This window comes from Trypanosoma cruzi, genomic scaffold (genome assembly GCF_000209065.1).
Source record: "Trypanosoma cruzi strain CL Brener 1047053516597 genomic scaffold, whole genome shotgun sequence".
NCBI lineage: Eukaryota > Euglenozoa > Kinetoplastea > Trypanosomatida > Trypanosomatidae > Trypanosoma > Trypanosoma cruzi.
This window is the reverse complement of record NW_001849535.1, coordinates 4,518-24,230: the sequence shown is the minus strand read 5'-3', so window position 1 is coordinate 24,230 and position 19,713 is coordinate 4,518. Positions and strand designations below refer to the sequence as shown.

General features: G+C 51.4%; 9 protein-coding genes across 9 annotated transcripts, besides 19 other annotated features; all 9 read left to right on the top strand.

Annotated features, from left to right (window-relative positions):
- Window positions 1–557, top strand: Tc00.1047053507997.89 (hypothetical protein, conserved; the record flags this gene model as incomplete). Its single annotated transcript, XM_804634.1, has 1 exon — window positions 1–557. A coding segment is annotated over one exon (557 nt), but the record flags the coding sequence as incomplete, so codon positions are not given.
- Window positions 1–12,844: a sequence feature (heterozygous, Esmeraldo-like haplotype).
- Window positions 617–641: a sequence feature (AT_rich).
- Tc00.1047053507997.80 (hypothetical protein, conserved) lies at window positions 811–1,245 on the top strand (the record flags this gene model as incomplete). Its single annotated transcript, XM_804631.1, has 1 exon — window positions 811–1,245. One exon carries the CDS (start codon window positions 811–813, stop codon window positions 1,243–1,245), a length of 435 nt encoding a protein of 144 aa, XP_809724.1.
- Window positions 1,359–1,424: a sequence feature (A-rich).
- Tc00.1047053507997.70 (hypothetical protein, conserved) lies at window positions 1,443–4,079 on the top strand (the record flags this gene model as incomplete). The annotated part of the gene is made up of 1 exon (XM_804630.1): window positions 1,443–4,079. The coding sequence occupies one exon, from the start codon at window positions 1,443–1,445 to the stop codon at window positions 4,077–4,079; it is 2,637 nt and encodes an 878-aa protein (XP_809723.1).
- Window positions 4,150–4,172: a microsatellite.
- Window positions 4,377–4,422: a sequence feature (A-rich).
- Window positions 4,453–4,509: a sequence feature (CT-rich).
- Window positions 4,524–4,568: a microsatellite.
- On the top strand, window positions 4,589–7,558 carry Tc00.1047053507997.60 (hypothetical protein, conserved; the record flags this gene model as incomplete). The annotated part of the gene is made up of 1 exon (XM_804629.1): window positions 4,589–7,558. One exon carries the CDS (start codon window positions 4,589–4,591, stop codon window positions 7,556–7,558), a length of 2,970 nt encoding a protein of 989 aa, XP_809722.1.
- Window positions 7,736–7,764: a microsatellite.
- Window positions 7,764–9,629, top strand: Tc00.1047053507997.54 (serine peptidase, putative; the record flags this gene model as incomplete). The annotated part of the gene is made up of 1 exon (XM_804632.1): window positions 7,764–9,629. One exon carries the CDS (start codon window positions 7,764–7,766, stop codon window positions 9,627–9,629), a length of 1,866 nt encoding a protein of 621 aa, XP_809725.1.
- Window positions 9,633–9,675: a microsatellite.
- Window positions 9,706–9,794: a sequence feature (T-rich).
- Window positions 9,892–9,984: a sequence feature (A-rich).
- On the top strand, window positions 10,085–11,449 carry Tc00.1047053507997.50 (hypothetical protein, conserved; the record flags this gene model as incomplete). Its single annotated transcript, XM_804628.1, has 1 exon — window positions 10,085–11,449. One exon carries the CDS (start codon window positions 10,085–10,087, stop codon window positions 11,447–11,449), a length of 1,365 nt encoding a protein of 454 aa, XP_809721.1.
- Window positions 11,696–13,105, top strand: Tc00.1047053507997.40 (hypothetical protein, conserved; the record flags this gene model as incomplete). The annotated part of the gene is made up of 1 exon (XM_804627.1): window positions 11,696–13,105. One exon carries the CDS (start codon window positions 11,696–11,698, stop codon window positions 13,103–13,105), a length of 1,410 nt encoding a protein of 469 aa, XP_809720.1.
- Window positions 12,845–13,579: a sequence feature (areas merged during assembly that could not be assigned to a particular haplotype. This can correspond to areas where the two haplotypes were merged or to regions with more than two copies in the genome that were merged during assembly.).
- Tc00.1047053507997.30 (trans-sialidase, putative) lies at window positions 13,438–15,972 on the top strand (the record flags this gene model as incomplete). The annotated part of the gene is made up of 1 exon (XM_804626.1): window positions 13,438–15,972. The coding sequence occupies one exon, from the start codon at window positions 13,438–13,440 to the stop codon at window positions 15,970–15,972; it is 2,535 nt and encodes an 844-aa protein (XP_809719.1).
- Window positions 13,580–13,679: a sequence feature (areas merged during assembly that could not be assigned to a particular haplotype. This can correspond to areas where the two haplotypes were merged or to regions with more than two copies in the genome that were merged during assembly.).
- Window positions 13,680–14,864: a sequence feature (areas not merged during assembly with more than two copies in the genome that could not be assigned to a particular haplotype).
- Window positions 14,865–16,655: a sequence feature (haploid, Esmeraldo-like haplotype).
- Window positions 16,132–16,228: a sequence feature (A-rich).
- Window positions 16,656–17,400: a sequence feature (areas not merged during assembly with more than two copies in the genome that could not be assigned to a particular haplotype).
- Window positions 16,939–16,959: a sequence feature (AT_rich).
- Window positions 17,401–19,713: a sequence feature (heterozygous, Esmeraldo-like haplotype).
- Tc00.1047053507997.14 (trans-sialidase, putative) lies at window positions 18,019–19,713 on the top strand (the record flags this gene model as incomplete). The annotated part of the gene is made up of 1 exon (XM_804633.1): window positions 18,019–19,713. A coding segment is annotated over one exon (1,695 nt), but the record flags the coding sequence as incomplete, so codon positions are not given.

Below are 19,713 nucleotides of genomic sequence, written 5' to 3'. Positions count from 1 at the left end.
CCGAGCGGTACTTTTTTGACTGCCGATGTGTGCGCTGCGGCGACGGAGACCGAAGCCCGTTTGAGTCGGCGCTTTCGGCGACGCTACGCCTGGGGGGAAGCAGAGAGAAGGAACGTGAGTACATCTCATCTGTACAGATCCTTTGCGGCCGCGTTCGTGCTAAGGATGTGGGCGATGTGGACGTGGGTGATCGTGACGCGTTGCTCCATCTTCTGCAGGAGTGTCGTCAGTACCTTTTTCCTTTTCACTACCTCTGTCACGAGCTGCACAATACACTGAGCTTTGTTTACGCCGTGCTTGGTGACACGCGTGCTTGTCTGTGTAGTTGTCTAAGGGAGTTGGTCATGTGGGAGGCCATTGTGCCTGGAGCCCACCCGGTAAAACGGCGAAAGGTGCAGAACGCACTGCGGTGTTGTGCAGATGAATTTGCTGACAACAGCGACACGGTGAAAATTGGCCCAAGCAGCAACAGCAAGAATGATACTCATGAAGAGTCCCTGCTTCCGCTGCGGTCTCTTCTTATGAAATTTGCCACGCTGTATGATGTTGCCTGCTGAGCCGATGCGATCAACCACGCGGAGTTGATTGTCTTTTTTTTTTTTGTGTGTGCGTTTTCTATAATATATATATATATTTATATACACACACCTCTACTCCACTTGTTTGTGCGATTCCCTGGTGTACATTTCCGGAATTCGTATCAAAGAGAACTTTTCTTTTTTTTTCTTCTTTTTTTGTTTATGTCGTGTTTGTCTTGCAATGGGACGACGTCACTGACGTTGTTTTTTTAGTGGATTTTGGGAGGGACGGATGGTGGCGGAGGAGGCGCGGCAGGAACGGGATGCGTGTGTGGTTCATTCATTGCCTTTCAAGACGACATTTCGTGGCACAACTGACATTGAGGAGAACTTCTCGCGTCACATTGAGCACACCGAGAATGGCGGGTTGCGTAACAGACTACGTGGCCGTACGCTTATTGGCCGGGAGGTCGTTTTGCCACCGTCGTATGTTCTTGCGGTTACGAGCTTTATGCCACGGCAGCAGCATCCGCTGGGGACGGGGGCTGCTGGTTGTGTGACGTCCTCGGCGCCGTCGCTTGCACAGGTGGAGGCAGTGGCGTCCGATGTTCGCATCACCGCCATCGAGGATCGCTTTTGTGTGTGGGAACACGACAAGCAGCCGGAGCGTGTGGACGCACTGGCGCATTGGCTGGAGCTTTCACGTACTCTGCACTCTGCGCCATAGACGTTCATTGCCTCTCAGGTAGAGGGGATGTTGGGTACGTATGTGTATGCGTGTGATGATGCCTGGTGTCGTGGTGTGCGGTACGAGGCGAGGGAAGGAGTTTTTTTTAAAAAATTTTTTTTTTTTCTACTCACTGTAACTTTTATTTTATTTTCTTTTTCTTTAATTTACTTGTTTTTGAAGTTGTCTACTGCCGAATGGCTGGCCAGCACCACGCGAGGGATCTGCAGCAGGCGTTAGAGTCCCGTCTGCCGTATGAGGCGCTGAGTGGCCCACTGCGACAGCGGGTGTCGTTGCAGGCGTACAAACTGCACAGCGTGCACTTTGCGGCGTTGCGCTATCATAGTTATCAACGCCTCCCAAAGTTCCTGCGTGTTAGCATGACCGAGCAGAGCTATTACGAGGTGCTTATTGCCTACCTGCAGGAGAATCTGCAACTTTACCCCTATTTACACATACGCAAGATTGCCCAATACACGAAGGAGACGCCACTTAGCTACTATACAACAATGATTTCGGAACTTCTGAAGGCAGAGCGCAGCTATGACACTTTACCAAACTTTACTGCCGTGGATGTGCTTAACATCATTGGGATTGGACGTAATCAATACCTTGAGCTGACGAAAGAAGTACGAAGTAAACTCCGATGGCACATCAATCGGCGGTTTGTAAAAAATTACTTGCCATCCGAGATGCTGCCTTCTGTTACACTTCCACCGTTTTGGGGCGTCTTTGCTGTGGATATGCCAGCGGAGGCAATCAAGAGGGTAAACCTTAGCAATGAGGAGGCCGCGCTGCATCGTCAGCTTCTTAAACTTTCAGCGGAGAATGAAAGCCATAATAGTGGCAGTGGCGGTTGCCATTTTGCGTGTGAGTTTCCTCGGGAGCCCCTTCACGCATTGTACCGCAAGGGATTGGTTTGCGCAACGTTCTCGGTGGGTCCTGAGGATCAAATTACGGTGCCGCCGCTTGAGCGGTTTGTCATGAATCGCACTTCAGATGACCCGACAGAAGTGATGCTGTACAAAGTTCTTTCCACAATTGACAATCGCACCTCGCTAAGTCTTCTCGCGCAGCTTTTGATGCTTGATGAGTTGGATGTCTGCGCAGCGGCCCAAGTGTACATTCGCCTCGGCCTGGCACAGCTTAAAACGGTCCACATTCCGGAGGAAATTTTAAATTTTACGGAACGCGTGCATGAGACGTGGCGAGATGTTGTGGAAGAGCGCATGTCAGAGGCTTCCGCCGTGTCTCTTACAGGCTCCGCACCCTGCACCTTTACAGAGGCGGGTGCATCAGAGGCGGATGCAGGCACAAAGGACACATGCCCCAACAATGGTAGTCACCCCCCGAGGCGTATAGCGCTGCTTTACGACGCCAGTCTCACGGGGTTTCTTATGATGACTAATTTGAGCGCCGACCCAACCTTTAAACAACATGCTGTGACGTTATTTGAACTGGGCAAATTGTCCGAGGAGATGATTGGAAGTTTTATTGAAAAGTTGGAACAAGTAGATATTAAAACCGAGCACGATCTTGGTGACGAGGCGGTGAAATATATTTCTAGCGTGTTGAGTTTACGTGAGGTGCTTAAGGCGCTTCGGCGTGTTGTAGGGCCTGACAAAGAGTCTGGTGTGGATATGCTGAAGGTTGAATCCATGAATGAGCTGGAACCAACAACGCGATATTCCGTTTTGGGACGAAACTACTGGGCTTATTTTGTGACATCGCCCGTATCGTATGCTCCACTTATTGATGTGGCACTTAATGGCGTGTATGGGAGTACTGTGAGTTTGATGCCGTCACCGTGGATGACGTTATACCTTTACAACAAAATGGGTACTGGACCGCCTTCTTTGTTGCTTCCTGTAGGGGCACGCCTTGCGGCCTGGCCGCCTCTGCTTCAGGACACGGAAAAAAGTGTCGCCAAGCTGCGCCTGCAGCCCTTTACCATGGATGCGGAAATCACATACGTGGAGGCGGCTAGTTCTATTATTTTGCTGAATGAAATGACAGTCATGGCACCCTTGTTTGTACAGCGTGTGGAGGATGTGCCACTGGAACGTGATATGGAGGGTAGATTTCTGGTGGAGTCGACCAAATACACATCCCTTGACGTTGTGGTGCCATTTACAGCCTCGGATACGGAGGCCGTGGCGTTATTTTGTGCGGCTGTGAAGCAGCACTCCCATGCGAATTCCGTTCACTTTGTCAGTGCCGATGTGGTGGATGAAATGGTAGGACTGAGACGTTTTCTGGATCTTTTTCATTTGGCCGTGGAGGCGATGCACCTAAAGGACTCACTGGGTTGCTTTACCTTCCATGTTTCTCTCCACGAGGTGGTCAAGGAGGAGGGAGGGGGCAAAGAAACAGCACCGACACCTACGCCAACGGTCACGCATGTCGACCCCACGAAAGGGAGGGGATTTAAAAAGGAAATGTCGCGGTGTTATTCTCTGGCCGATGCACACATCACAGATCTCGGCTTTGGTATACCATTGACGCATCCGGACTGCTGCTCCGTCATGGTGCGCCACCTGGAGGATTTGCTTGGGGAGACACGTAGTGAGTGCCACAACAACGCGATGCGGGATCTCGCGAATGACTTTGGTCTTTTTTTGGGGTCCCACTCGCCCCTGACGTCATCCGCCCGGGAAAAGATGGCGCTTCAGTCTACAGCGGTCGTGGGCCCGTCCACGCAGATGCATATTCGGCGATTGGGCGAGGGTGGCAACGGGGGTGCGCCCTTCCCAAGTGCCATGATCTTTTTTGATGGTGCGCACCTTGCCGTCATGGACGACTGGAACCCTCTCGTGGAATTGTGGCCGGTGTAAGGGCTGTGGTGCACGTTTCCACGTCCCATTTTTTCCTCCCTCCCTCTCTGTCTGTCTGCCAGTCAGTCAGTCTCTCTCTCTCTCCCTCTCTCTGTACGTGTGGAAGTGCGACTTTTCCATGAATAGAAGGAAGTGCGAGTACACAAAATTCACTGGTCAGGAAGCGAGGGACGATTGAACAGGCGCTGTTCTTTTTTTTTTTTTTTTGTTGTTGTTGTTGCCGCTGTCGTCAAATGCGTTGAGTTGTATTAAAAAAGTTTAAAGACCCGTGTTATTCTTCGGCCTTACTCTCTTCCCTTTTTTTCTTGTCTGTTTTTTTTTTTTTTTTTCTTTTTTCTTCTTTGGGGTGGGGGGTGGGATCTTACCTTTTACCAGCAGGAAAGAAATAAATAAAAAACAAAAAAAAAAGGGAAAGGAAAGGAAAGAGAGATTGGATTTGTTTTTATACAGAAATCGATACATACACATACACACACATACGAACATACAACGTTTGTTCTCCTGCATTCATGTCGCATGAGGTGTTTTGTCTTAGGGAACTTAAACATAAGTTGTCATGTAAAATTGATAGCATTGCCACCGCACGAAATCTTTTCTTTCTTGGCACAAGTGATGGGAAAGTGATGGTGTACGAGGTCTCTCTCCAAAACCGTGACGCCCAATGTGTTTACATCCATAATTCCAAGCACAAGCTACCCATCCGTATGATCATTCCCATTGTGGAAAAGGGGATTTTGCTTGTTCTTGCGGGTGACGTTATTGCAGTACACCAGCTGAACCACATGACTCACGCCCCGTTGGACAGCCTGCCGGAGGACCGGCTACCAGAAATGAATACCGTCAAGGGGAGTAAAGATATCGTCACATTACACGTGAAGCGTCAAAGGGGCATCTTTTCCATGGCGGTCCTTCAGCGCAAAAAAATTACATTGTACGAGTACAGAGACCACTTGAGGGAGTTTGTGATGGTGAATGACGGATTTCTGCTGCCGGACGGCGCCAAGACGCTCCTTTGGGTAGGGAAGAATATTATACTTGGTTTTCGTCGTGAGTATGTCATCATGAATGTTTTGAGTGGTGCCACGGACTACCTGTACCCCACCGGAAAGAGTGGCATCCCCCTGCTCCTCTCACTGGACCCCGTGCCGGAGGTACTCGTGGGGGACGAAAACAAGGGTATGCGGGCGTTGCATGACGGCAGTCTTGTCCCGGGGAAGAGCGGGATGTCGTGGTCGTCGATCCCCACCAATGCAACGTACATTCATCCCTTTCTTCTCACTGTTCATGACAACAACTGCATGGAGGTGCGACTGCCATTTTTTACTGCCCACGCTGAGGCATCGGATTTGTCGCCGTGGCAAACCCTCAGCCTGAAGGGCGCCGATCGCATCTCGCAGCGACCCTTTGCGGACTTTGACGCCAGTTTGCCAAAAGAGGCAACACCTTCCGATGCGTTGCGGAAGGACATCAGTATTTTGGTGAGTAGTAACAACACCGTGTATCTGCTTGAGCTGCTTCCTGTGCGAGAACAGGTCCTGGCACTGGCATCTTTGAACTGCGTCGAGGCGGGTCTAATTCTCTGCCAGCTTTGCGCCAACGAGGTGGATCAGGCAACAGTGGATAGCCTTAAGACTCAGTCTGCACTTTGGAGCTTCCATGCCAAGAAGGATTTTAAGACGGCTATGCTACGTTTTCGCGACGCCAATGTCGATCCACGACTTGTCATTGACCTCTTTCCAGGGTTCCTTACGAAGCGTGCACGGGAGACATGGCACCCACCGAAGGAATACACACGCTCACTCGACACGACAGATCTTGCAATGGACATGCGGAGTGCCATCACGGCTTTTCTTGATTACGCGCTTCCACTGCGGCGGGAATATGCGACGGAGGAAAAAACTGTGCTGGCGGAGGCCATTGACACCGCAATTATGAAAGCATACGTTGTCATGGGACAAGAGCAGCAGTTGCTATCATTTCTTGCGGAGGAGAATTTTTGCTCCCTCGCCGAGTCCGAGGTCTTTTTAGTGGACAGCGAGCAATGGGTGGCATTAATTACACTATGGTACTTTTACAAGCAAAACCACAAAAGTCTAGTGTTACTCTACACACTTGGCACGACAAGGGAACGAGTCTTGTTGGAATCGCTTTTAACGACATCATTTTCTCCAGGGAACCTGCCCTTTGACATGGAGTTCTTGCATATTCTTCATTTGCTGTTGGCCAACTCACTCGGTAAAAGTAGCAGCAACAGAGTTCTCTCTGACCGAAGGGATCGAAGGGCTAATTTTATACCACAAAGTGAGATGATGCGGATTCTTGACGAGATTGCCGTGAATGCGGATCCGTCCCATCAACTGGGCCTTTTACGGCGCTGCGTCAGCGTGGTGACGACTATAACTTACATATCGCTGCTCTCATGGGATGAGCAGGAGGAAAGGGCGTTGGCGGAACAATATTCTCGTTGGATTCTTGCCAATGTCTCTCCGAGGTGGTCTGTCAAGATGTTCCCTGTTACAGAAATTCAACCGAAGCATTACACCACCGTTCTTCGACTTCTTAGTAGCGACATGAGTGACATGGGCGACACAGAACCCCATGAGCGCCGTGCTGAATGGTTGTCTTTGGTTTTTGATAACGCATGCAACGTGAAAATAGACGCGTCTATTCACGATGCATATTTTCAAAGCCTGGTGCAGCTTCTGCTGTCTACCTTTTCCCAAGAAGGCGACGGGGATAATAACGAAGAAAAGAAGGAGAGGAGTCGGGTCTCAGAATTACACCAACGTTTAGAAAACTTTCTGCGTTTGTCGGAGCACATTGACATTTCCAACGCACGAAACCTTTTGGAACAGCCGGATTTGCGAAGTCGCATGTATGCTGAGCGTGCCATTATTTATCGTCGGCTTGAGCTGCATGAGGAGGCCATTTGCATGTTTCTTTACGAGGCAAAGGAGTTGCAGGCGGCGCAGGAATACGCGAAACATGTGGGCCATGACGGACAGGACGCCTTTCAGGTTCTTTTGCGTCTTCTGCTTCACCCGAGCGATGGGTGCACCTCACCGCGGCTAGACGACGCCATTGAAATGCTCAACACATGTGAGGGGGTAAACCTGTTGACGGCATTGCCGATGCTGCCGGATGATACGCCCGTCCTTCCAATTGCGGGATTTATAAAACGGTCCATTCGAGATGCGTCAACGCGAAGCCGCAGTGCAGCGATGAATGCCAGTATTCTTGAGGCACGTATACGGCAGGCAGAGTTGAAGCTCGCGCTTGAGCGCTCAAGGCAGGTTGTAATGGATCTTGGTACGTGCTGTGCCGTGTGTGAGAAAAAGTTACGCCCGGACGTTGTTTTTGCACGTTTTCCAAACGGTGTCGTGGTACACCAGGCGTGTATGGAAGATGAGCATATTTGTCCCATCACTTACAAGGACTTTCGTCTCGGTATTGAGCCATTCGCTCGGGGAGCCTTGTGATGTGTAACGCCTTTCTTTTTTTTTTTTCTATGCAAAAAGACAAGTGCGCCCGTGAGTGGTTGAATTGTGATGGACAACTTGCTTGTTTTATAATTTCCCTTTTTTTATTATTTTCTTCTTTTCATTTTTCTCTTTCTTGCGGGGCTTCATTTCACTCTGCAGGGAAGGGGGGAGGGTAGAGAGAGAGAGAGAGAAAGAAAGAGGGATGACGTCCTTCTTCGGTGCCATTGTTAAGTCCATCATTCTGCCGAAGCCCAGCCCGAGCTACGGCACGAGCGACCATCTTGGCAAGCTGCTTCACATCCCTAGGGTTGAATGGCGAACACGTAAAGAGAATGGCAGTTTCACCTATGGGTTGTTGCTTCTCGACCCGACAGCAAAGTACATTGTCATTTATGCTCACACGAATGCAGTTGACATGGCCATGATGGTGGAAGAGCTTTCTTACTTTAGTAAACGTGCCTCTACATCGGTGTTGCTTTTTGAGTACACCGGCTACGGCATCTCACACGGCGATACGACCGAGCATTCCATGAACGAGGATATGCTCTCCGCGTACTGCTACGCTGTTCGCCATCTTCATGTACCACCCAATCGAATTGTTCTCATGGGCCGCTCTATTGGAACAGGTCCTGCCGCACAGCTGTGTGCTAGTTTACAGGACGAAAGTGAAACACCCGCGTTGTTGGTGTTGCAGTCTCCTTTTACTTCACTGAAGGGGTGCGCCAACGAAATTACAAGGAACGTCGGCTCCATTGTGAGCTTTTTAGGCTATGACTGGTTTCGCACGATTGATGTGATTCCACAGGTTCGTTGTCCTATCATCATCCAGCATGGCGTACTGGACGATGTGGTGCCGTTTGAGCACGCCGAGCGGCTGAAGCGGGCCATTGAGGAAGCCTCGCCACCCGGGTTTGTTGAGTTGTACATGGAGAAAATATGCAAACACAACGATCTCCCTATTGCGAGCGTGGCGCGTATTGTCGACAAGAAGCTGCGGGAGTTTGGACAGGAGCGGTGCCTCCAGATCAAATGTCGAACTTACTTAACGGTGAACCCACCCATTTATGAGTATCTTTTTTGCTTAGACGGAAAACGAATTACGACTGTGGATGCGTTGCTCCGGCATTGGAATGAGCATTTATCCATCGGCTCATTTGCATATAAAAGAGAAAAGTTGTATATTCTTCTTGTCGCCAGCGTGGCACTGTTTGCGATGCGTTGTGCACGGGTGTGGCAATGCTACACAGGGAGCTGGAAGAGGCAACACAGCGAGGAGGGAATCGGGGAAGGGTCTCACTGTGGCAAAGAGGAAATTATCAACCGATACCTAGCATGCTGGGGAAGTCCTTTAGGTGTATTTTTAGGCCTGGAGGGTAAACCCGTGTTGCATAAATTTTTCGGTGTACATGTAGCTGCGGGTGCGTCACAGGGAGTGGATGGGGGAGGTCCACCATGTATTGTTTACGAAGATCGAGCAACTTACTTAATTGTGGCGGAGTTGGAGTTTACTTCCGGCCTGATGAAAAGTGTTGTCGCTGCAGTCTCCACCGCCCCTACTCTCACAGAGGCGGAAGAGTCTGGGAATCATGTTTTTCTTCAGCAGTGTATCGTGACACGCATACAGACCGAGTGTGAACGCCTTGTGGCTTTTCTCGATGACAATGAGTGGAACAATTTACTTTTCCTTCTTTTGAACTTTGATGAGACGGCCACAACGTTCATAAGTAGTAAGGCACTGCACTTTTACAATGAATACGCCTCCCTAGCAGGGGATGGCGGCGAAGGCAGGAGACACAAGAAGAAGGAGTCCATTGTAGACGTGGAGGAGTGGCTACAGCCGTGGATCACAAGTCCAAACGCACAGACGTGCCTTGGCGGGGAGGTGCCGTGGGATTATTATTTGTTTAAGGCACGTGTCTGTGTGCAGGAGGACTATGAATTACGGGTGTCCACAAGCTGGACGGAGACAAGGCGAATTGTGGACGCCTGGTTGGTGGTGGCTGAAATTCACCGCTTGTTCAAGACGTACTCACGTCGATGTCTCCATCCCGCATTTACTGCCGCCTAATGCAAAAAAAAAAAAACAAAAAAAAAAAACAGAAAACAACAGAAAACAACGACGGGGCCGAGGAAGAGGCGGAGAGAAGAAAAGAACAAAAACAAATAAAAGAAAAAAGAAAAAAAAAAGCAAAAAAAAAAGAAATAAAAGACATTAAATAAAAAACAAAAAGAAGTGCAAAATTTATTTGGACCACACGTGGTTTTTTTTCTTTTCTTTTTTCACTTTTGCGTGGATGGTGGGGGGGGGGGGGGGGTGCGGGATGTGTTGATTTTTTTTTTCTTTTTTATTTATTTTTCTTAAATTTAAACTTCGCCACGTTCTTTTTTTTTTGTTTGCTTTTCTTTTCCCTTTTTTTATTTTTACGGCGTGTTGCCCGGTATTTACTTCTACTTTCCGCCTTGCGGAGCTGAGAGACACGTGTGGGTGAAAAGGGAGGAGCGGCGTGGTGGGTGGGGCGCCAAATGCAGATTCCGGAGGGCTGCCGGGGCCGAAGTCCTCCCTCACCTTCGAGTTCCGTGTCCATGCAGACGGAGCCGGCATCCATGAGGCATGTTCCTGCGCAGGTGGTCGAGCTGATTTCTGAGGCACGGGAGAAGGGTGGCTTCGCTGGGGCGTTGCGGTACTGTGACTTGGGGCCGCTGCTGCAGCGGCTTGGCTGTGCGTGGGACATGGAGCGCCTGGACGACTGCTGGTACGACATGGTGCGAGGCCGACCGACGTCTTTTGTCGATGACTTGCCATGGGCCGCGCAATGCCTTTATGAACACCTGCGCGGCGATCCTGTCGTGATTCCCAAACCTGCACCGCGCAGGCACTTGCATGGGGGAAAAGACAATTTGACGCCGCATCAACATGAGACTGACGGGCTCGCCAGGGCGCCTTGTGATTCCACGTCCGAGGCTCGCGAGACACAGCCTCCACAACCGCAAGAGTTGAAGCAACAGTCAGGTCAGGAGAAAGAATCCCGGCCAGCACTACAGGCTGCGATTTCTTCAAGGCGGCCGCGGGATCTTTCAGCGGGGAAGAGCCATGCCGCCACACCGCTAAATGTGCGCTTTGCATCGCCAACACTGTCAAGTTTGAGACGGTCCCGCTCCAATTCATTGCCGCAGCGGCGGAACAACGCGCTAGAGCGTTCACCCAAACGTGGGCGTTCCCTATCACCCAAAACAACAACGGGAGGGGTTTTCCGCCGCCTTATAGAGGATGCGGAAAGGAGGCGCAAAAGAGCGTCGTCACCACCGATATCTAATTTAGAAACAGGAACAACAACCGGAGGAGAAGGAGGAGGGGCCGTGGTATTAACCAAAGCGAGTATGAAACCAGAGGATGGTGTGCCCTTGACGAAACCGATTTCTCGACATATGTCATTTACTGCTCAGAGCTGGAACAAACCGACAAAGTCATACACGGCAAAGTTAGGCCCTGAACCGGCATCTGTGGATCGTCTGGAGGCCGCAGCACCCACTCCCCATGTGGAGAGGCAAGAACCCACTGGACCTTCCGCATACGTGCCAACAGGTTACGTGGAGGCGGTGGCGCGTCTGCGGCGTTTTGCTGCATTACGAAACCACTTTCAGTTTGTGGATTCCTTGCGCTCGAAGACACCAGTTTCCACTTCAAAGGGAATTTTATTGGAACGAGCGCCCATTTTGCGGTTGCCGGTTTCTGATCCTATTGGGGGTAACTCTGCTGTGGACGTGCGTCTTGCGACTCCCGCTCGTTCCCATCGCCTTTTGGTGCCGCAGGATGTGCCGTATGACGACCCATCGCGGGTGCTTATTCAAGACCTCCTCCGAGGAACTCGTGTGAGGCCCCGTGAATAGAAAGAGACGGACACACACATACACACTCACACGAACATCCACAGAGAAGATGAGACAATTCCACCGGTATCATTATTATTATTTTTTACTTGGGCTCTTCGTGCGAACGCTGGCTGTTGAGTTTTCTCCATTTAACGTGCTTGTTTATTTATTTATTTATTGAACATTGTTTGTTTACTTTTACTTTATATCTTTTGGTGTGTTTGTAGACGCAGACAAAGTTTAAGCGGGGGTCAAGCGAAACCAATGAAGTGGTCGGCTGTTTGCCTACTCAAGCGTGACTTTGATGCATGGGCGTACTCCATTAACTGGCCGCAGCGGAAGTCCCACTTGCCGCTGCTTGGATCTGTCAGCTTAACGGTGGAGGACATCAAATTTGCGTACAATGCGTGGTGCCTTCTGCGCCTCGCGATGTTCTTTGGCACCGGGCACCCCAAAATATTGAGTCCACTGGTCAACACCACACCCTCCATGGACATCATGTACGGGGGAAACCGTTTGTTTTACATGCATGCAGAAGTCGGGGCAAGCCTTTCGCGACACAAGCCAAAAGTGGCTCTCACCCCCTCTCATCCTGATGCACAGCCAGTACAAAGCTTTCCATGGAGAAAAGTCATTCGCGAGGCGGGGGAAAGGCGCACAGGCAATGAGGACTGTGACGGTGGTGTGGAGATTGTGCTTGGGATGGAGAATGGGTTGTCTGAGAATGTTGTTTCACAGTGTGACTACTGCCTTTATATACCCCAATATGGATCGATTGGCTCCCTATCGATGATTTCTGCCATGGCTATCGCCTTGCATTCTGCAGCCAGTGCACATGTTGACCAATATATGAGGGATGACGACAGAGTTTCTCCATGTTCATCACGAGGTCATATGCCACTAAGCAATGGGAGTTTGAAGGTGACAAAAGGGAATAACCTCCCTCATGAAACAAATCTTTTGTCACTTTCAAATGTGGAAATTGCCGAAATCCTCAGAGCGAGGCGCATGTCCTATCCAATGCAGCTGTCTGTCATGGTGTACAATGAATTTGGCGACCGAAACATCGGTGCGATCATGCGCAACGCGAATGTTTTTAATTGTGAGCAAATGATTGTGCTCCATCGGCGGAAATTCAACCGCCGCGGGGCACTTGGCACGCAGCACCTCATAAAGACGTTATTTTGCTCGGGCGTTGATGATGCGCAATGCCAAAAGTCTCTTGAGGGGTACACCATTTGGCTGCTTTATCAGTACTATCCGTATCTTAAGATTTATGAGGACCCAAACGGTGACGAGGACGCCACGTTTATTCGGCCCGAGAGCACGCTTCTTCAGGAGTGGCTTCAGGGCAGTTATGGGATGAATCCCGATCACCCCATGATGAATTTCCACGCCTCACATATGATAGGGACCGATGTATACCTGGATGATTCTGATTCCGTGCATGCAGCCGTTCGGCACGCCGCAAATGAGGGTTACCGCGGGATAGTCCTTGTTGTTCCGGAAGAGGGGGCGTCGTTTCAGCGTGACATTGTGAAAAAAGCGCGACGAATTGCATACGTTGTGCATCCTGACCGTCTTGCGAGGAATGTGCAGCGTGGTCTCAATGGGGCTCTTTCCTCTGCAATTGCGTTAGAGCGATTAAGAACCGCAATTGATGGGTTACAGTGAGACAATGAAAAGACCACAGGCCGTGGCAGTGCGCATACATTTAAGGTCCCTTTTCTTGTTGTTATGCCGTTTTTTTATTTTTAGCCTTCCCATGATTTAGCGATGGGAGGGGATAACTGCGGCAGAGTTTATGTTGATGCCATTCACAGTGTGGATGGGTGGCGGTGCTCACCGTCTCACCTCTTTACGGGCTTTTTTCCTTTTTTTCTCTTCCCTCCTACATGCACACACGCTAGGAAAGCAAGCAAACGAACGCGAATCGCTACTGTGAAATTCGAAGGCTCTGAAATTTCCAACCACAGCACACACACCGCCTACACACACATATTTATATGCTCTCCCGTGTTGCTGCTGTGAAGGCACCCCGCACACACAACCGTCGCCGCGTGACCGGATCCAGCGGAAGGAGGGGGGAAGGAGGAGAGAGTGAGCCGCAGAGGCCCAACATGTCCCGGCGTGTGTTTACCTCCGCGGTGCTGCTTCTTCTCGTCGTGATGATGTGCGGCAGTGGAGCTGCTCACGCGGAGAACAGTGCTTCGGGGGCTGATCCAAAGTTTGAATGGAAGGACGCCAATGGTGATGTAACTGTGGACTCGTTGGGTGTTCCCGGCCTTTTGAAAGTGGGGAGTGGCGTGTTTGCCGTTGCTGAGGCGCAGTGCAAGAAGGGTCAAGACAGCTTTGCTGGCATTGCATCCCAACTTGTGACGACAGCAAAGGCTAACGAACCGGAGGAAGTGGTGAAGGATGTCAAGGATACACAATTTTTGAAGGAAGTCACTTCCACAGGGGAGAAGGAAGTAGATGTGAGCCAACCAACAACAGTTGTGAAGGAAAATGATATTTACATGCTTGTTGGAAACTACAGCCGGACAGCTGCTACTAATCCTCAGGAGACTGGTGCCGATGACTGGGGACTTTTGTTGGTGAAAGGGAAAGTCAGTGGCGAGGGAGGCAACCGAAAAATCCAATGGAATGAGAACCAGCGACTGGTCCGCACTTTCTCCGAGGGCAATCACGAACACTTGACGCGGCTGATTGGCGGTGGTGGATCTGGTATTAAGACTAATGACGGCACGCTTGTCTTGCCAGTGGAAGCCACAAAGAAGAATTTGGGGCAGAGCGAAGTTGTGGGCGGAAAGACTGTCTCACTGCTCATGTACTCTTCGGATGCTTCGGATTGGAAGCTGTCGAAGGGGATGTCTGCCGATGGCTGCAGTGATCCTTCCGTCGTGGAGCGGGAGAAGGGAATACTCATGATGATGACTGCGTGTGACGATGGCCGCCGCAGGGTGTACGAGTTTGGTGGCAAGGAGGATTCGTGGACGGAGGCACTCGGGACACTCTCGCGCGTGTGGAGCAATCCAAAAGGCACAAACGTGAAGGCGGTTGGAAGCGGGTTCGTCACAGTGACTGTTGGCGATGATAATAAGAGAAGTGTGATGCTCGTCACTCTGCCGGTGCCTTCTACGGAGAGGGAAAATGAGGAAAATGGAAAGGGCGAACTTCATCTTTGGCTGACGGACAATGCGCACATTGTTGATATTGGGCCGGTATCCGGGGAAGCTGAGGACGTTGCCGCCAGCTCCCTGCTGTACAAAAATGCTGGAAGTGGAGATACTAATGAGCAGGAGGAGAAGTTGATTGCACTGTACGAGAAGAAGAAGGGCGGTGAGGGCAAACCATCACACAGTCTTTGGTCTGTGCTTCTGACAGCGCAGCTGAGGCGGGTGAAGGAGGTGCTGGCGACGTGGAAGGAAGTGGACGAACGTGTCTCCAAGCTGTGCCTTTTTCCAATTGTCAAGGAGAGCCCTTCGGCCGTTGCTCAATGCAGCACCGCCATGCCGACGGATGGTCTGGTTGGCTTTTTGTCCGGCAACTTCTCTGAGAACACGTGGAGGGACGAGTACCTCGGGGTGAACGCCACCGTGAAGAGCGGTGTTGGGGCAGCAGGGACTACCGATGGCGTGAAGTTCACAGGGCGTGGCGCGGGGGCGGAATGGCCGGTTGGCAAGCAGGGGGAGAATCAGCTGTACCACTTTGCGAACTACAACTTCACTCTTGTGGCGACGGTGTCTATCGACGGTGAGCCGAAGAAGGGTCCTGTTCCTTTGATGGGTGTGCGTGCGGGCAGCGAGGTAGGAAGCAAACTTATGGAGTTGTCATACGACAGCGGAAATAGGTGGCAGGCGCTGTGCGATGGCGAAAAGACCGCGGAGCACAGCAGCACTTGGGATTCAGAGGGGACAACACACCAAGTGGCCATTGTGCTACAGAAAGGCAGCCAGAGCTCCGTGTACGTCGATGGCCGGTGTGTGTGTGTGGGCGATGCGCGACGTGGAGTGCAAAATGAGGCTTTGGAAGAGATTTCCCACTTCTACATTGGAGGGGATGGAGGCAATGCAGGGAGCCAAGAAGAAGAGGTGCATGTGACTGTGTCGAACGTCCTGCTGTACAACCGCCCGTTGACTTTTTCTGATACGTGCGTGGAGGAGGATACGGTTATCGATTCGACATCGGAAGGTCTGCAGCCAACTGAAGCTGCCTCTCCGTCCGTGGGGGAGGATAAAACTGCGACGCCTCTTGCAAAGAAAACTCCTGAAGCTCCAGTGGTGCAATCGGCCTCGCAGCCGTTTAGAAAAGAACGTGAAAAGCAACAACACACAGCTATGGGTGAATCTGCCACCACACAGCAAGTGCCGGCGGCACCATCGCAGGGAATTGTGGGGAGTGCGGCGGCTTTGAACTCCCATGCCGCTGGAGGAGCAACGAGTGGTGGCGGGGCAAATGGTGATGGCGACACTGTGTGTGAGAGCGGACTGCTGCCGCTGCTTCTTCTGCTGGGGCTGTGGGGGTTTGCGGCTGCGTGAGGAGTGTGCGGCTGCCGTGTGGAGCACTTGCGCCCTTCCCTGCACCGACACACACACCCCTAGGAATAAAATTTTACTACACAGTGAATAACTTGTTTTTTTTTTTATTGCTTTGTTTTACATTTTTCCCTTGCTGCCCTAAGGCAACCACCATGGGCGTTTTTTTTTTCCGGCTTTTAATTTTTTTTCTTTTCTGTTTGGAGTATAATTTCTTATGTTTTTTTATGTTTGTTTTTAATTATTTTTGTTTGCTTTTAAAAAAAAAAATATTTCTGTTTTTTCTTTTTTGCTCCACTCTTCCCTTCTCTTTTTGCTTTTGGGGGCGATCACTATGGACGTTTTTTCTTTTCTACTTTTCCCTCTTTTTAATTATTTCTTGCTGCGCTCTTCCTGTGAGGGGTGCCGTGTGTTTCCCGCCCAACTGCTCCACTCGCACACCCACCGACACGCTCATGACGACGGCCCTGTGCGCCTCGCCTGCTGCACGCATGAGGAGGGGCCGCGACGAACGGCGCGCTGAGGGAGCCGTGACGTGTGGGCGTGCGACGAGGGCCTGTGGGGCGGAGCACACATTTCTTTCCCTCTTGTTTTGTTTTTATTGCGGCCAGGGCTGGCAGACACCCGCAGCGCCACACACACACAGCCACACCCTGCCGTTTTTTTAGGATTTTTTTTTTTGCTTCGCGTGTGCATTTCACGCTCCGGCAGTCCCTTCGGGGTCGGCCTCGTGAGTATTTCTTCCCCCCTGATGTGTTTTTTTTTTGCTGCGCTCACTCCCCCGATGGAGTGGCGCGACTCCCGTCATGTCTGCGTGCTTCTCTCAGCCCCCCCACACACGAGTGACTGTGCTCTGCGGGCCGCACTCACACGCCGCTGAGAGGGCTGAGGGGAGCAGCAACACGCAGATGACCCCATGAAATATAAACGATGTGCGGACACATGGAGGTCAGACGGTTGAAAGACAAGTAATTATTTAATTTTAAATTTGTGGGCAAAATATACAAACAGTTTGGTGGGCCACACGGTAAACGGGTGATTTTTTTTTTCCTTTTTTAGGAGTAAGAGCAACGGAGGACGACTCCTTTCTTGCTTTTTTTTCTTTTTATATAATTAATTTGTGCGGGCTGGAAAGATAATGGTGAAAGGGGAGGTTTTTTTTATTGGTAATTGTTTTAAATAAATCTTGTATGACTCGCCACTGCTTGGGCTGCGGTGCAATCGTGAGTTTGAGCAGTCATGTTATTTCTACCATGCGGCTCTGCTGTGCATTTTGTTTTTGCGTTTCTTCACATGCTCCGTTTCTTTTTTTACTTCTTTACCTCGTGTTTCTGCAGGCACGCACAAGCACACGCACACAGAGTGCAAATCACAGTGGATTCGGATGGTTCTTTTGCGGTGCGTGTGGCAGCAGCGTGTGGGTGCTGCTTTTTCCCGTGGGCATGAGGCGAAGGGAGGGGAGAGGCAGCGCGCAGGGCGAGTGTCTCTTCCTGATGGTGTGGGGGCGCCGCGTTGTGACCGCATGAAGTGAGGCGCCGCGTCGTGGATGGATGAGGAATTGCTTCTGCGTGCGGCTCTTTGGGTGATTGCTTGCTCCGTGTGCGTTGTGTTTTGGCAGCGGGGCTGTGGCCGTATGCCGTTGGCCGTGGGATTGAACTGGAGGCGGTGGCGGTGTGTCCCTTCTTTTCCCCTTCCATTGGTGGTTGATTGCTGGCGGTGCGTGCGTTTGTTGTGTGGAGGGCCGAATCCTCTCACCCGCGGACTGACGGCGCTGCGATGTTGTCTGTGTGTGTCAGAGGGCTGGTGTGGGCGATGGTCCTCCGTGCTGCCCCTTCCGGATTCTCTTTTGTCCCGTTCTCTGCGTGGGTGCTCTGCTCTGCTCCTCACTGACCTTTCTTGTGTATTGCCGCTGTTGCTGCTGTACTCTCCACTTCTTGAACACACACACGCTAGGAAAGCAAGCAAACGAACGCGAATCGCTACTGTGAAATTAGAAGGCTCTGAAATTTCCAACCACAGCACACACACCGCACACACACACATATTTATATGCATTCACGTGTTGCTGCTGTGAAGGCACCCCGCACACACAACCGTCGCCGCGTGACCGGATCCAGCGGAAGGAGGGGGGAAGGAGGAGAGAGTGAGCCGCCGAGGCCCAACATGTCCCGGCGTGTGTTTACCTCCGCGGTGCTGCTCCTACTTTTCGTGTTGATGTGCGGCGCCGCGGGGCCTGTGCAGGCCCAAAGCTTTGGAGCGGGAGTGGACGATTCCTATGGAAGACAAGGTTCGAGGCAGTTGCCAAGGGAGCATCAGGCCGCAAACCCACCGATCCCTGGCCACATTTTCCGCAATCCCCATCTTGTGAATGTGAACGGGATGCTGCTGGCCATTGCTGGAGCTCAGTTCAATAGAACTGTGGGGAGCGGGAGTGCGTCCATGCAGTTGACGGCGCAGCTTAGCGTGAATCGTGGGGTGAATTGGAGTCCGTACCCGAGACCTGGAGATATTGATTGTTTTGCTGCACACCCTTACTGGATGTCGTTTCCCTCGTCTTTTGGACCCTTCGGATCGCTTTTTGCATTTGTGGAGGGTTACGACTTACGGAAGGGAGTCAGACCTCATTATGCCAATAGGTGGGGAGGAAGTGGTGTGGAGCCTGTTATCCATTTTCTGGACACAAGGCCTGGACAAAGCGGAGGTTTGTCGATGAGTTCCGTCTCTATGAGCATTCTCCTTCCTTATCCCCATAAATCCGGTGACATGATTGGCTTCCTCAACGATGCCAGTACTCCCATCACGAAAATGACGGATGGCACGCTCGTGTTTCCCGTGCAGTTTCTGACAATGGGAGGGGACACTGCGTCCACAATCATGTACATGAATTTCACTCAACAGCACTGGACCTTTGCGAAAAGCGCGACACATGCGGGCTGCACCAACCCCAGTATCCTTGAATGGGAGGATGGGAAAATCATCATGATCACCTCATGTGAGTACGGTCGCCGAAGGGTGTACGAGTCGACTGACAAGGGGAACACGTGGACGGAGGCTCTGGGGACGCTCTCGCGCGTGTGGAGCAACCCATTGGCACGTTCTGGGCTCCACATTCAGGGTGGATTCATCACTGCAACCATTGATGGGAAGAAGGTGATCCTCCTCACCCAGCTGGAATATTTCGGGGACAAAGAAAGGAGCGAGATTCACCTGTGGCTAACGGACACGAACCGCATTTACCACGTTGGCCTGTTACCCACTGGGTATGGCGCGACCTCCAGCTCTCTGTTGTACGCGAATGATAAGCTGTATTGTTTGTACGAGGCCGGTGTTGGAAGCAGCTCCGGAGCCTTCTTCCTGGATCTGACGCATGAGCTGCAGAGGATAAGGCATGCGCTGTCTACCTGGGCCGTGAAGGACAATGCCTTGAGACGATGCAGCACAGGCGCTGCGGACGCCGCGCTGTCAAGATGGGACTGTTCTGTTCCTATCCCCACGGCTGGGCTTGTGGGCCATTTGGCCGATACGCTCCGTGGGGACAAGTGGGAGGACGAGTACCTTGGGGTGAATGCCGTTGTGAGGGGTGCGACGAAAAAGGTTCCCAGTGGGTTGACGTTCGAAGGGCGTAGCGCGGGGGCCGAGTGGCCTGTGTGCAAGCAGTGGCCGAAAATGCCGTTTCACTTTGCAAACTATGGGTTTACTCTTGCGGCAACGGTGTCGATTCAAGAGGTGCCGACGGGCATCACT